The sequence below is a fragment of the Palaemon carinicauda genome, chromosome 16 (assembly GCF_036898095.1).
Source record: "Palaemon carinicauda isolate YSFRI2023 chromosome 16, ASM3689809v2, whole genome shotgun sequence".
NCBI lineage: Eukaryota > Metazoa > Arthropoda > Malacostraca > Decapoda > Palaemonidae > Palaemon > Palaemon carinicauda.
Window position 1 is genome coordinate 65,747,723 of NC_090740.1, and position 16,792 is coordinate 65,764,514.

The window sequence follows — 16,792 nt, forward strand, 5'->3', positions numbered from 1 at the left end:
ATATTGCATACTGCATAAGGTACAATACATTTAATGTAAGATCTGTTCACATATATAAGTTTAACATAAAACAAATGTCATTATTTGGTAGACAGAGTATCACACAGTGTATACATACAGATTATCTTTGTGCTAAGGAACATAAATTCATTTGTGCCAACAACATAACATGAATTTCAGAATTTTTTACACCTTGCAAGAAAAGGCATCACATCTGTAATAATTCATACAGTAGAAGAAGACAAGTAATCATTATCTAAAATTTCTATTTAATTATACTTACTTACATCCCTTTTTACTTTCTGGATTGCATGATCGAAAGGAGTAGGTGTACAAAAACTGGAGAAATAATTGGAATTTCTAATAAACATAACCTTCTCCTAATAAAACATGTTGATTACATAATATGTAAATTCATTCAATAGCTAAAAAAAACCTTTTGTGGATATACAGGATAATATATTGAGTGCAAAACAAAGTACTGAGTATAACTAAACAAACCAGTAGTGTATACAGTACATTATTACAACAGATGAATGAGAAAAATATTCAAGATGTGCAGTACCTCTTCTCAATATTCCTCAATTTTTAAATGTTGCTTCTGATTTTCTACTCTGGATTCAATTACTTACAGCTTATGATTGGTAACATAACAAAATGATTATGCTCTTATAAAAAGAAAACTTGATACAGTACACCAGAGTATGGTCATTTCCAAGTGTATGAATAATAAAGGTATTCTAATGATTCAAAAGATTGCTGTACAACCACAAAATTTGATTGATGACCTTTCTAAATATTTTTTGTTTTCATTACAACTTAAAATAAAACTTTCACCAATTCAAAAGGAAGAACTGGAAATATATTCAAATTACTGTACAGTATATGACTTTACCAAAAGCGGTATAATCATTTAAAAAAAATACCTGTTGCAATAAATACCAAACAACATGAACACGCTTTCATGTTCCTAAACAGTGAATATATGTAAAGTTAACCATATAGTACTTAACTTATTCGCAAAACACTGGGAATTCCAACCCTAATAGTTTACCGTTACCAAGATAAGTTGACAATCTTGACTTTATACCATAAACAAAAACATCCTCACTAAATACCAAAGGTGAGAGGAATGTGAAAATTTTGTTTAGGGTAACAAAACCAAGAGTATAAGAGGTATTCAACCCCTACACAGTTGTCAACAGATATCTTTGAAGCAGTGTTCCAATATTACTTTCTGCATACAAGATATTATTTCTTACTTTCAAAAGCACACCAAAAAACATTACCAGATAATCTAGTTGCTTGTAAGTTCACAATGTACAAACGTTAAGATCATGTAACAAAAACAGTATTCTAGATGGACACACCTTACTATTGAAGAAATAGCTGGGGTTACACTTAATGGTACATTATCTATATAACAAGAATCATAGGAAACTTAAAAGGAAAAACTATAAAGGGCACTTCTTGATTCTGTATACTGTGCTAATAAAACATAACAGTACACACTACAAATATTCCATCTAAATATTCAGCATCTGTGTTAATGCTGCAATTTATCAAACATTCCCTTACAAGAAAAATGAAAAAGGATTATCAAATTACAAAATGTTATGTATTAGCCTCTAATTTAGAATTATAAATCTATAGGAATAATTTGGCAAGGGAAGGTATACAAACCTCATTCATTTTTTGGGAAAAAAAAATTCTGCTGGTAAGAGGAATTACAAAATGAAAGGCAGTATCAAATATTATTTAAGAAGTCACTTCACAGCACCCATAAGATTTACAAAAATACATTACAGTATCACTTACCTTGCACACAAAGAGACAAAGAGCTAAGCATAAATAAAGTAATATACCCCAAAATAGGATGGGGAGGAAATTAGCATATTATTCACATGAGGCCTAATATAAATACTGTACTGTGCCTCTATCAAATGTGTAAAATGGGCAAAAAATTTTAGTTGTTAAAATAATCAAAATGAACATGCTTATTCCAGTTTCTATCTTGAAAAGCATAATTCAGTTTTAAGTGTTAACTATAATTGCAAGTCAAAAATGTAACGCAAAAGCAAGCACCTTCCTTCCTTACTTAAATTGGACTCTGCTACCATTCACATAAATCATTTATGGTTACGTGAATGTCTGGTGTCACAATACACTAGAATAAACATCCTCCACCTGAAACTTTAATCATTGGCATAATCTTCAAAAAAGTTATTTTCCCCTTTCAAAAGCAAGTATAAAAAACAATGAACATTATTTAGACAAAGTAAAGAATAAAAAAAGGTTTTTCCTACAAAATTCAACAAAGAACCCAAAAGTGACATTAAAATACTAGTGTCTTGCATGGAACTTTCCATTTAACAGGATAAAGTGAGAATTCATATTAGTTCTTTTAATCACATAATTTATATTATGTGGTTATTAATTTTATCTGACACAAAATTATTGCAGAATGGTAGAAGAACACAATTTAAGAATTATTTTTGTAATGGCCCCTCAAGCTAAAATCAAGCACCTTGCCTAGTCACAGCTTCGTGTAGTTTATTATTACAGCTTCTAGAAAAATAATTAAGCACATTTTTTCAAAACTAAGTTATTCTAAAATTAAGCCCCAATCAATGGCACCTCATATATGACTATAACTTTACATCTGATTATTTTAGCAAATTTCAAGCCTAGTCTTCACTTTAAAAAACAACCAAGTGCTTCCACACAATAGTTGGATATAGATCACCATTATCAATATGTAACCTTGTTATGCTGCCCAGCAGATATATCAACTATTACAATAAGAGGAGTCAAATTTGAGTATATCCATGAAAATCTCAGGAGACACCATTCAGGGATTGGCAGTCTATGATTTTCCCATTACTGTACAGTCAGCCATCGATATTTGTAGGTTCTATCTTCTCGGATTAAGTCATTAGCGATACAGAGAACTGTGTAACCTGATACAGTATATAAAAAATCATATACTGTATTTGTGGTTTCGAGATAAGTACTCTCACGGCCTGACAATTTCAAACTGACCGCACTCCTTTGCACCCAGCATGCTTCGCGCTGTTTCCCTATCCACACAGGACAACACACCATCTCTCACTGATTCGGCCTTAGTCTCACATCATCTCTCCTCGTTTGTGCACCTCCCGATTCGGTCCTTTTTGTGCAGAATCACATTGATGCACAAAAGTTATTTATAATACCTGTACATATCCAGTGTGGTTATTGTGATTTTAGCATAAAATGCAATACTGTACATACATTATGATACCACATGCGCCAAACAGTCGATGACTCAAAGAGTTACATCATACTTCAGACTTAAGATGACAAACTTTTTTTGTAAATGCTTAGTGGTGTTGTACTGATACTCTTTCTTTAATTTTTATTGTTTTAGCATATTCATTATGTATTAGTGTTATTGTTATAATGATTACAGTACAGTACTGTATACAAAATGCCTTACTTTACAGTAGTAAAGTACTGTAGATATAGGCAACATGTACAGTGAGTTTGAATGGTGCAAGACAACCTGCCAAAAACAGCAATCACTTATGAGTGTTACCTTAGCTATTTAAGCTGTACTGTATTGATACTGTAGTACTATACATATATTACAATAATGTACACTACAGTATCAGAAAGTGTTGTTAGAAAAGAACAACAGTGTTTTGTTGATACTGTACATATTACATGTACATAAGTATGGAGATCACTTGTGTTGTGTGTACAGTACTCTAGTCTTACCATGTATGTAGTACACTTGTGTACATGTACTCTACACTCACTGAAATGCATTCACTCATTAACACAATACTTACACTGTAATAGAAACTATATATATAAACAACATTAAGCAGTACAGTTGGTTACTTAGCGCGTTAGTCGACTGCTCATGGACAATAAGCAGTAAGTTGGTAGGTTAGGAGTTAACCCACCCTAGAGCAGTAAGTATTTTATTTGCAGATTCTCGCTTTTTGCGCCTGTCTCTGTTACCCAACACCCGCAAATAAGGAGGGCTGACTGTACTGTACAAAACTCAAATCTACAAAAAAATATAACCACCAAACTATTACACCTACCAGTGTTGTTGTTTCAGCTGTGTGTTGCTGACAAGCTGGGGTTTTGCAAAATTAAGAATGTATGAGATAAAAATACTATGATGATAAATAAAGCTTCTAATGAACCTATCTAAATTCAAAAACTTGTTATAAAATCACCTTATTGATATATATATGTACAAAAATCAACTTAAAGCCATATACAAATTAACCAACAATGTAAAAATACAAATCAAATTGTGACCAACAAAATTACATTTAATTGACGAATGTCATTTACTTAATACTGTACATGAACATATAAACAGTATCCTGGTGTCTTTGAGAATGATAAATTCTTTGTAAGTAAAACCTGTAATACTGAATAAAATGAAGGGCATATGAAAAACCTCTCACCCATACAGCAGGGTTATTACATGTCATGCCCTAACATTAACCTTTTTAATGAACACAACCATATTCTGAATGATATTCCAAGATGCCTAAACATCAGACATTCCCTCCTGAAACATCAATTACATGCACAATATTTCAGTGCAAGATAGAAATTATAAAACAATATTGATTTCAATCCACAAAAAGATACTATAATTTTCTGTACTAATAAGAAACTAACCTATAATGAACCTATAACTTTTGCATAAAAACAGTAAGAAGCTTCCAGGCATCTCAAAGCAAACTAACCAAACCTATGCTGCTCTCTACTAGATACTAGAAATATCCATAGAAGCTAAAGCTTCCCTATCATAATGAACAAAATTAACTTCAGTGCTAATTCTAAGAAACAAATATTATAAACACTGGAAAAAATATTCATCCAGGGTGGATATAGATATGTAAAGCTAACCTTTAAGCTGCACCAAGGAAATAGGAAAAAATTACAACCCTCCAGAATCTCTCAAAATATACAAACAAAAAATGAATTTCCATGAGTAGCCCTAGCAATGAAGTATTAACACAGCACTATAAAATATTACTCCTTGACTCTCTTTCCCTCCCCGCTATATAACCCTATAAAACCTATGTGCCTTATAATTCACACTGGCTCAATTTACATATACTTTATTGGACATTAAAAACTGGGAAGTCAAATGTTTGTACCATTGACACCAATGGAAGAACATTCTAACAAAGACCTTACAACAAGAGGGTTTGATTCCATAAATTTCTTAATTTCCCTCGCTATTTAAAAAAAAAAAAAAAAAAAAATACTGTACAAAGTGATATGAAATGCCAAATTATGTACTATGTAAACATAACACCAATTTTTATTTTCAAAAATAAATCACTGGAACATATGTATCCTTCCAATATACAAAGCAATATGGATAAAATAACAATTATAAAAAATTCAAAACATTTAAATGAACCCCCATGAAATGGGTGAAAATATCAGTCAAAATATATTTTACAATAACAACAAAATTACTTGGACATGAAAAGTTGTACACTTCATGTCAAGTCTCTTCAAAGTCGTTATATGAATCAGGATTAATCAAAAGTTAGCCTATACTTGTTTTGACACAAATCAGCCCGGCCAAAAAATTATATTCTATATTACCTACAATTTTCCTTACATAGATCATTTACCTGTAAAAGTAAAAATTGCTTTATATATGGACTTTCACTAATTTTAGCTTTCAAGCAAGCTTTACATAATCTAAATTTCTGCAAACATAAGGAACTACATTACTTTTATGTAAAGAAAATAATTTTATAAAAATCTTTGTCAAGTTCTCAACTGCCTTTTACAAATATACTGTACATTTTTCTTAAACAAAAATACTGGCAATTGTGTCAATCAAACTTTTTTTAAGCCTTCAAATAACTTTTACATCAGTCAGAAAAGTTGTAAGGCTGAAGCTTATCTCCCTTGTGATTCCAACAATTGCATACACATAACCACTGCAATGAAACATGACACAAAAGCGCCCTTGGATCATACAAATCTGATTAAATTTCAAGCACACAACATGTTAGTGAAATCGTTACATTCATATGGATTAGGACGTCGGAATAACTAATTAATAATAAATTTTGTAAAGTAGATACTGGAAGAAAATTTACATTTTCCTTTGTTACTATTCTTAAATGTAGAAATTATGCTCAGCCAATTTTGTATTGCTGACTTGACTGTCATGAAAAACAAGAGCTTAGACAAACAAAAATAACAAATACACAGCTGCCAAATTATATATCAGATCTTTGGCCAACTTTCCAAATGGGAGAGCAAAGACTTGTCAAAAACATAAATAAATTACAAAAAGTGATATGTATCAATTAAAAGACTAGATATGAAAATCTTCAAATTATCTACTGTAAGTGTACATAAACATTTATCATCAAGTAGTTTAACCTGACTACTCATCATACTTATATCATGATATCTATTATGTTAGAATGAAAAGGCTAGCTAATAAATCATAAACTAAATCTCAATATCATATATAACTAAAATTTGACAAGTTTTCAATACCACACACTTGTGCACTTTAAACTAATCAAGTTACTGAATTGTACCTAAGGCTTTACCAAAGAAAATGAATGAGAACATTAATCTTTAGTTTTCAAGTAAAATGCTCACAAGTAAGGCAAATTTGTTTATGCTTTTCAATGACTCACTCACTACTCAGTGCCCTTAAAAAAATATAAGAAACGTGAATTTGTATCTATTATTCTTAGGGAAGCATTTGTGACCACCTGTGTGACCTCTTCAAAATAACATTCAACTAAATCTTTGTATTAACTCTCTGATCAAAAAGAAAGGAATTGATCCATCCATGCAAAGAAAAATTTGGAACTACTCCTTGTACTGAAAAGCAAATTTTTAAAATCTTGAAACCCACTAGCACAATCAAATACTTGAACCAGTGTGGTACACAACAAATCAAAAATTACTAGCCATTGCTTGCTTGTCAGACAAAGCTTACCAGAAAAAAAACCTTTCGTATTAAAGTTGAACAACTAAAACTGTACCTGCTTAACTGATATATAGTAGGATGGTGAACAACATAAAAAATAGGATGTCCTGGGCAAACACTTGGTGTATAATGTAGTCCTTTTCAGATAAATAATACTGTAATAATGCCTACCATCAATATTTTATGTAAGTAAAAATAGCACCTGCATATTTAGAGAGAATTTATAAAAACATTAGTTTACATTACTTTAATGATTGAAAATGATAAAAATAGCCTTTTCACAAAAAAGTGACAATGATATTGTATGAAACAAAAACAAGGGCTTCAGTCTTATGATTCAAGATGACGGCTACCAAAAATAATCTATGTGCATATATTTACTTGATACCTAACAAACTCAAGTGAACCAGCTTCTATTCTGAGATAGTTGCATGAAAAGATAACCTACTAACTAAACATTTGTATCTTTTAAAAGAGGGGAATATATAAACAAAACATTTCTAATATCATTAAAAAATAGATAGATAACCAGTCTTTCCATTTCCCAAATTATATAAAAAAAAAAAATCTACAACAATTTATTTTAATTTGTATGATCCATGATGGACTTGACACAATGAGTTTCGATGATGGGTATATTACACAGTCAAGGCATAACATGTACGTGATAATTATACAGAATTCTAAAATGAATGAGTGGGAGTCCTTTTGACACTGAAGAAATATCTACAGCTTACTTTACACTTTATGGCAACATTTCTCTTATTAACTCTGTATACTTAGCAAACAATGCAACATTAACTGCAATTACCAAGCAAACATTTTAACACCTTAAATATGGATTGCCTTGGATTTACTTTTTACATAATAACACACAGCCTTGAAGTAGTTTTGGTTGAGCTAGTAGGTATCCCTTGAGTAGATATATTTACTAAATCACAATCCACTTCAGACATGCCCTCTGACGATTCTATGATAACCTTTGAATTAATGTGTGACACCGTACTCGATAGACTGACAGTACTTGCATGTACGTGGCTTTCAGTTTGTTTTTTAGACTTGCTGCTTCTCTTCCCTTTTACAATTTCTATATCTGGCTCTATGTGAAGTGATTCACGGTCTCTCACTTTATCCTTTGCAGTATTTATAACAGTTCCTTTCAAGTTATATTTTGGTGGAGTTTTCTTCACAGCCTCCACTTTACTACTTGATATTCCTGTAATGTGAGATTTTACACTGGATAGAGCTTTTGAAGTCTTGATGGAAGTTTTACTACTATTACTAAATGATGATAAAGGAGCTAATCCTATTGTTTCCGACTCATCTGATGGATGAATGACAATAAAGTTTCGTTTGATGGTTCCATCAATTACCATACTGCGGACTCCTACCCTTTTACCAGAGGGAGTGTCGCACTTGGTATTATCTCTGAAGTCCGATGCAGCATGAACATTATACGCTCCAGGATCTTCACTTTCTGACCGTGCTACTTTCTCTTTCTCCTTATTTTTCTTGGAGCTCAAAGATGAGACACTTCTACTTCTCTCTTTCTTTACAGAAATTTTAAAGATCTTACCTGAATCTTTGCTTCTAGTTGAGGGGGAAGCTGATGCTGATGGGGAAGCTGATACTGAGGAAGGTTTGCATGCTGAAGGCAGAGGGCTGACATTTTTGGGCAGATCTAGAGAGGAATGTCTTTCATGATGATTTTTTTCCTTGCTTTTTGGAGTTCTTGGAGACCGCCTTGGACTTCTTTTAGGGGGAGTGGGACTTCTGACAGGTAAAGCCAATAATCCTTTTTGATCCTCTCCTTCAGTTGACTTTTCTAATTCATCTGCGATTTCATTTTTTACATCATTTCTAGATTCAGGAGATTGTGCTTCCAAGTCATGTAAAGGTTCAGGGGATTGCCTTGAATGATGTTTTGGTGGAGTGGGCAAAGGCATAACAGGACTCTGAGTACGGGATCCATTTTTTCTCAAATCTATGTTTTCTTCCTTGCTCCCATTTATATCTTTATCATTGCCTGAATTCATACCACTTTCCTTAATTAAGAGTAAATCCTTTTCCTTTCTTTTCTGGACTTGACTGGGTGATGGTGAATATTCATCAATAAACACGACATCATCATCATCTGCACCTTCACCTGTTAAAGTAGATTCAAGACTGCTATTACCTTTAGGTGCAGCACTCATGTCTTCTGCAGCTTCAATATCAGGTACACACAAATCAGAGGGTTCTACAATTTTGAGCTCTACTTTATGCCAATCATTGGAAGACTGGTGATTGAAGCTCTTCAAATCAACATTAGTTGAAGATCTATCACTCGCAACATTATTTACAGAGGATTTCTCCACACACTCATTAAGCAAAGTATTTTGATCAGACTTTGGATCTTTCTGAGAAACCTCTGCAGGAATTATTGGACTTACTTTGACTGCTGAGGTTCTTTTGGTCTGAGTGGTATCCACTTCTGAAGACTCATTCTTATTAGATGTTGGTCTCAGTAAAAGTATCTTATGATCAACTCCTTCAACCTCTAAAACTGTTCGCATGCTAACTGCATCTTTGTCATCATCATCATCTTTGTCAATGGCATCCTCAATGTCTCCATCTTTTGGTTCTTCATCAATGTAGTCTCTGGGCCTTTGCTGAAGATCATAATGACTGAAACTCTTCCTGTTTTCTTTGGCTACACATTCATTATTTTCATGAACTGCATCACTTTGTCTAACATTATGATCATTGCCTAACTTACTACATACAGACTGCCCATCCAGAATTGCAATTTTTCTTCTTCCATCACTACCTAAAGGTGCCTTAATGTCTTCATTTGATTTTGTCCGCAATTCTACCTCTTCTTCAGTCTCTGTTTCTTCCTCCTCCTCTTCTTCCCCCTCATCATCTCCAAGCTCTTTCCCCTCATGTAGTGTATAATTACTGAGAGATGCCTTACCCCGTAAAGAGGGCCACTGTTCACCTACCTTTGAAAGCTCTCCATTGGCACTACGGGACTTCCTGACAATAATTGGAGTGTTTCCATACTCACTAACAGTTGATGACCTTCGTGTTCCAAATGAGAGGAAACTTCGATTGTCACCATGCTGTTGACTCAACTGTTCCTAAAATAAGCAAAAAAAGAAACAATGAAATATGACTGATTCAGTCAATAAAAACAGATACAAGTTTACATAGCACACAAAGCCATACTACATTCACAGGGAATAATTATGACAATATTTCTTAATAATTCAGATTTTTTCTATACACTGTATACAAACTACTCTTTCAAGTAGGATTATCTTCCTGTTTAACATGAGTATAATTTTTGAAGCTGGGTAACAAAGATAATAGGGAGGGTCCAACCCACTTAGCTTCTGCCATTTAATCAAATTTATATTAGGCATCAGGAAAAAAGGGTGGACTGGGATGGGATTATGATAAAAGACTGGTTTGTATATATGGAAAAAAAAATCCACCAGTCATTTTAGGAATTTGTCATTTACTCCTAAAAATATATCAAGCCATCAAATCTTATATATCTTGAACCAAATGGAATGCATACAGTGTCAAGAGTAACAAAAAGAAACTGGAATCCTCTCATTGATCCCCACCAACAAAACTTGGGGGGGTAGAGGATTGGGAAGCTTGAATTTTTCATCAAACCTGACAGTTCTGAGTTCTCACCACACACTCGGGCATGAACAGCAATGAAACACCCCTTCCAAGTGTCAGACCAGATAGAAATGACTGTGAAGTTTTCTCAAAAGCTTTACAAAAGCCAGAGCAAAGAGACAAACAGTCCTGATGGTGAAGTTTCTATGAGAGTCTTCTCTTAAGGGTTTGAAAGGTGCCCAAGTTAGACTTCGGAGAACAAGAAACATGTCTCTCAACATGACAAATTCGTAGATAATTTGTATTTTTCCTGACTATACAAACCTTAGCTATGTAATAGGGGTATTAATTTCGGCGTAGCTGAAATGACGAGCCATTAAAATTTAGCGAGGGTTAACTACCCATACCGCTAGTTAGGGGAGGGTAGCTTGCTACCCTCACCCTCACACACCTGTGATTGAGCTCACTTTGCTTGGAGGTAGGACTTCAAGAGGGATAGGGGTGGTGGACAAGTTTGTTTAAATAGCTAAGATTTGTATAGTTAGGAAAAATACAAATTATCTACGAATTTGTCATTTCTTCCATAACTGGAATACAAACCATGCTATTTAACAGGGGGTGACTCACCCGTTAGGTAGGGTGGACGTCCCTACCGATCTGGCTTTTGGCTTTACCCGGGAGCTCCTTATCTGAGTACAGTATGTCAGTACAGTACTCAAAAATAAGGAGTCCCTGCACCTCGCTAAAACCTTGCTACGCAAGGTCCGCGGCCTAAGCAAGCTGTGTGTTGAGGTATATAGAAGTGTGACCGTCCAGGTAGAGTTACTCCGAGTCTTTAGAAAGAAACTGTGTAACCAAGACTTTCCCAATACCACCTCGCCAGGGTATGGGGACGCAACAGTATTAGTCCTAATACTAGGTACACAAGGGAGCATGGTTTACCTGCAGTGGTTTGAGGTCAGCTGTGCAGAGAACCCAGGATACGGCTTTCCCAAAGAGAGGGGAGGATGAAGAAAAGAATAAGAGCCAGTCAAGTCAAACCTTTTCATTCACGCAGGCTAAAACCGGGTAACAATGTCCTCAACCTACTGCTACTTGTCTAATAAGGAGCTTGAGGTCTTAAACCAGCTGTTGTGCAGCCACCAGAGGACCGATAGAGAATGCATCGAGTCTCCTGTGGGTCACGTCTTGCAGGTAGTGGGATGTGAATGTGGTCTGACGATCCCATACCCATGCTTGAAGAACCTGCGTCACTGAGAAGTTTTCTTGAATGCCAGGGATGCTACGCCCGACATCATGAGCTCTGGGGCGACGTGAAGGAGGGTCTGGATTCAATGCATGGTCTATGACCTTGCGAATCCATGCTGAGATGGTGTTCTTGGTGACCCTCCTCTTGGTCCTCCCTGTGCCGACGAGTAGTGCAGGCACACGAGGACGGGCTGCGGCTGTTCTCTTAAGATACAGCCACAAACTCCTCACTAGACATAGTAAGAGATGGTCTGGGTCATCTGTTACAGAACGGAGACTAGAAATCCGGAAGGAGTCGAATCGTGGATCCGCTACTCCCGGGTTCTGAGTCTTAGCAATAAACTCAGGGACGAAGCTGAACATTACCTTTCCCCACCCCCTTGAATGGGCGATGTCGTATGAGAGACCATGAAGTTCACTGACTCGTTTGGCAGAAGCCAAAGCTAGCAGGAACACCATCTTCCAAGTCAGGTGGTGATCAGTTACCTGGCATAATGGTTCATAGGGAGGTCTCTTATGAGACCTGTGAACTCGAACAACGTTCCATAGGGGAGGTCTCACTTCTGACTGAGGACAGGTAAGTTTATTACTCCGTATGAGTAAGGAAAGTTCTAGCGATGAAGTAATGTCCATTCCTTTCAGTCTAAAGGCAAGGCTTAAGGCTGAGCGATAGCTATTTACTGCTGAGACTGACAGGTGCATTTCTGCACGCAAATACACGAGGAACTCCGCTATTGCTGGAATAGTGGCATCGAGAGGAGAGATACCCCTTCCACGATACCAACCAAAGAAGACTTTCCACTTCGCCTGATAGACTGCTGCTGATGACTTTCGCAGGTATCCAGACATCCTAGTCGCAACTTGTTGCGAAAATCCTCTCTGAGAGAGGAGATGCTGGATAGTCTCCAGGCGTGCAGTCGTAGCGAAGCTACGGCTTTGTGGAAGATGTTGGTAATTGGAATGTGGTTGTTTGAGGAGATTGTGTCATGGAGGGAGTTCTCTTGGGGGCTCCGTTAGGAGTTGCATAAGGTCCGGAAATCATTCTGAGTGATGCCATAGCGGAGCTATGAGGGTCATTGAAAGATTGACCAATGTTCTGGCCTTGTTGAGTACCCTCCTCATCAGACAGAATGGGGAATAGGTGTAAAAGTCGATGTTGTCCCACCGTTGTTGGAATGCATCTGGCCAGAGCCTTGGGGTCTGGGACTGGGGAACAATACAGCGGGAGCCTGAAGTTCAGGGCCGTTGCAAAGAGGTCCACTGTCGGCGAACCCCACAAAGTCAGGACTTTGTTGGCTACTCGATGATCCAAAGACCACTCGGTATTCACTATCTGAGATGCTCTGCTAAGGTTGCTGGCGAGCACATTCATTTTGCCCGGAATGAAGTGTGCCGATAGTGGCATCGAGTTGATTTCGGCCCATCTCAGTTTTTCTACTGCTAGATGGGATAGTTGCTGCGAAAAAGTACCTCCTTGTTTGTTAATGTAGGCCACTACTGTGGTGTTGTCGCTCATTACAACCACAGAGTGACTTGCCAGGTACTGTTGGACCTGTTGAAGGGCCCGAGAGGAGAAAAGTCTCCACGGCCTTCCTGGTGCTCTCCTTGGACAAGTCCTCGGATCGCAACAGAATGTCCAGAGACCCCAGCCAGACATCCAGCCACGAAGTGGCCTGCATGGCACACTTTTGCGACTTTCTCCTGGCTCAAGATCTCTGTAGCCGAGAATGTCACCTGCCGGGCGGACAGTTTCTCAAGAAATATTCCCCTGGAGAGCTCTTCCACAGAATGGTGGAGAGGAAGAGCTAAACAAGACTCCCCCATGATCTCGAAGTACCACCTCTGTTGTACACGAGGAGGTGGGAGGCGTTTGTTGCCGGCAGAGGAACGGCTGGAGGAGGCGAGTTCGGAGAGCTGGCTCTCAACCTTGTCTCTGGTGCTCTTAACCCCCTGGGACCAGAGCAGAGCCTCACTGGCCTTCGGAGGTTTTTGAGTGCCGTAGACTTGGTCCAGAACCGTATCCTTGCCTTCGCGAGGGGCGGTCTCCGGGTCCTCGAACCTGTTGAGTTGCCTCATCAGACTCAGGACCTGCCAGAAGGCATGCTCCGACTCATGCAGCTCTCCTCCTTGTGGACTGGCAGCAAAGTCTCCTGTCCCCAGCTGCTCTACTTGGGGGGACACGTGGACGTTCTCCTGGGGTCTTGCTGGCTCTGGTCGAATCCGGGATGAAGACTTCTGGACAGTCTTCGAGTCCTTGGGCTCCCTCCTAGGAGAGATACAGGACTCCAGTAAAGAAGTCTGAGGGCTCCTCTCTGCTCCCACACGAGACGATTCTCCTACTCGAGGTGGGGTTCCTCCCATTGGTGCCGTGGGAGAATGTCTCACCTCGCTGGACTCTCCTGAGGACGGAAAGGCTTCGTCCACAGGAGAAGGAAAAACCGTCCGAGAGGGGGAAGGGGCCTTCCTGACAGACTTCTTGGGAGCCAGTTTAACCCTAGGAGAAGTCACCACGAAGTCCACTCCTCTCCCTCTCTTCAGCGGAGACGAGGCTGCCGTAGGTTTGAGGCCTAGATCAGCAAGGGCAAGCTTAACAGCCTGGACGACCGGTTTGATCAGAGACCCAAACCAAGGCTGACGGCTGACAGACGCAGTGTCAGTGACTCCCGCTGGAGGGAAGGGGATCGGGTGATCCTTAGGAGTGGACACCACAGGGCCTGCCTGAAAAGAAGAAGATGAAGAGTGTTGCCTAGACCTCTCTGAAGATTTTTCCTCCTCCTGCAAGTGCGCTGTTCTGCGCTTACGGGGGGGAGATCGTGAAGACGATGATCTGGAAATACGCGCTCCTGAAGACTCACAAGGTTGCCCGTGCTACGAAACCCGGCGGGAATCGCGGTCGATATCGCGCTGGCGCTCGTGCGATGGTAAAATCGCATGTTCGCGCGCGGGCAAACGTTGGCGCACATGCGCGGGGAGATGAAAGCACAGGTGCGCGTGGGCGAGGGGGCGCAAGGGCGCAAGGGCGCAAGGGCGAGAGGGCACATGGGCGCGCAGGCGAGCGCGCACGTGGGCGCGCAGGCGAAAGTGCGCGTGGGCGCGCAGGCGAAAGTGCGCGTGGGCGCGCAGGCGAAAGTGGGCGCGCAGGCGAAAGTGCGCCTGGCCGCGCAGGCGAAAGTGCGCCTGGCCGCGCAGGCGAAAGTGCGCCTGGCCGCGCAGGCGAAAGTGCGCCTGGCCGCGCAGGTGAAGGTGCGCGCAGTTTTAAGGGCAAGCGCTGGCGGCCGGGAGAACGACAGCATGCAGGCGAGCGATGGCGCGTTGGCGAGCGATGGCGTGTAGGGCGAGAAGGTGACCGACTGCGCACAGGAGAGAGAGCGCGTGGGTGCGTAGGAGACCTTCGGCGATCAGAAGTGTGGGCGTGTTGGAGAGCGCTTGCGCGCAGGCGAAGGATCGTGCGGGCGTGCAGGAGATCGCTGGCGCGCAGGTGCGCTGTCAGGAGAAAACAGCTGGGGCGCAGGACCAGAAGGAGTAGTAGCGCGCACAGGAGAACGCTCGTGGGCGCGCACAGGAGACTTCTCGTGGGCGCACGGGCGCGCAGTGTCTCATTCCAATCTAGAAGTGCGCACAGGCGAGTGCGCGTGATGACACGCAGGCGATGGCTGGCGCGTGGGCGAGATCTGAGGGCGCGCAGGTGATCGTAGGCGAGGAGGCGAAGGAAGAATCTCCTTGCCTGCGCCCAGATCCAGAGATCGTGGGCGCGCATGGCACGCATCAGGAACAGGGCGCGCAGATGTGCGCTGGCGAGTAGGCGATCGTGGGCGGTCAGGAGAACGCGCGCGCATGGCGCGCAGATGTGCGCTGGCAAGCAGGAGAGCGCTGGCGCACAGGAGATCTCTGACGAGCAGGTGACCGCTGGCGCGCAGGTGACCGCTGGCGCGCAGGAGATCTACGGCGAGATGACTCAGCTACAGGAGATCGCTGGCGCGTTGAGTCCGAAGAGGGCTGGTCCTCAGCTACAGCAGGAGAGCGCTTGCGCGCTACTGTGCACGAGCGCGCAGGAGATCGTGGGCGCGCAGGTAAAACCTGGCACTTAAGGGACTTACTCACATTGTGAGATAAACCCTTTTGCCCCGAAGGGACCAGTCCCCGTTGGATAACGGGGTGCGTTGGCGCCCACTGCGCATCTGCGTCCAGGAACGGAGAAGGAAAACTCCCAGGTCTGGCAGGCATAGGAGATCGCGAACGATCTGCTGAGAAGTCTAGAGATGCAGCTGCAACAGTCTGCTCACGTCGAGGAGGATCCTCTGCGGGGGACGTCGAAGGCAATGAACCGAAGAGGCGCCTCCTAACTCCCTTGTAGGGAGAAGGAAGGCCTCTACGGCGAAGAGGAGGGCGAGCCTTACGGTGAAGACGACCTCGAGGGGCAGAAACACCATCGTCGGTCCTCCGAAGAGGAGTCTCTGTCAGTGAACTCCCCCGAGGGAGAGAATCACCAGCAGGAGAGACCGTTGGGCTCAGCTCCTCCCTCGAAGAATGTTCGGAGGGGGGAACTGAGCCTTCAGCAACATCCGCAACAACAGCAGGGGTTTGACCCGACCCGTCGGAAGCCTCTGCCACAACAACGTCGACAATAGACAGAGGATCTACCTCAGCTATTACCGGCGACTGTTTGACAGCTGCACCCAACTGGATCAGGTCAAAAAGGGCTTCCCTGGAGGGCGAGCCCTTAAGCCCCAAGGAAGCCCAAAGCTGCAAAAGATCATCATTAGCAACAGAGTTATCAATATCCTCCCCCGAAGGAGGAGGAGGAGCTGCCTCGCTACGGGAGGCAACTCCCTCTCCCGAACCCCGAGGTTGGTCAACAAAAGAATGGCCTACGCTACCACTCGACAGCCTCTCACGAGAGATCAATCGAGTGGGAGCTTCAGAGGAGGTTCGGGC

At 40.9% G+C, this 16,792-nt stretch overlaps 1 protein-coding gene across 6 annotated transcripts in view; it reads right to left on the bottom strand.

The window, feature by feature from the left end:
* Positions 1–2,982: 2,982 nt before the first annotated feature.
* LOC137655753 (uncharacterized) overlaps positions 2,983–16,792 on the bottom strand; it is a 53,047-nt gene continuing 39,237 nt past the window's right edge. For all 6 annotated transcript variants that reach the window (XM_068389827.1, XM_068389830.1, XM_068389832.1 and 3 more), the window contains exon 3: positions 2,983–10,116. In XM_068389827.1, the coding sequence (XP_068245928.1) occupies positions 7,855–10,116 (2,262 nt within the window). In that variant the 3' untranslated portion in view covers positions 2,983–7,854. The remainder of the gene's footprint in view (positions 10,117–16,792) is intronic.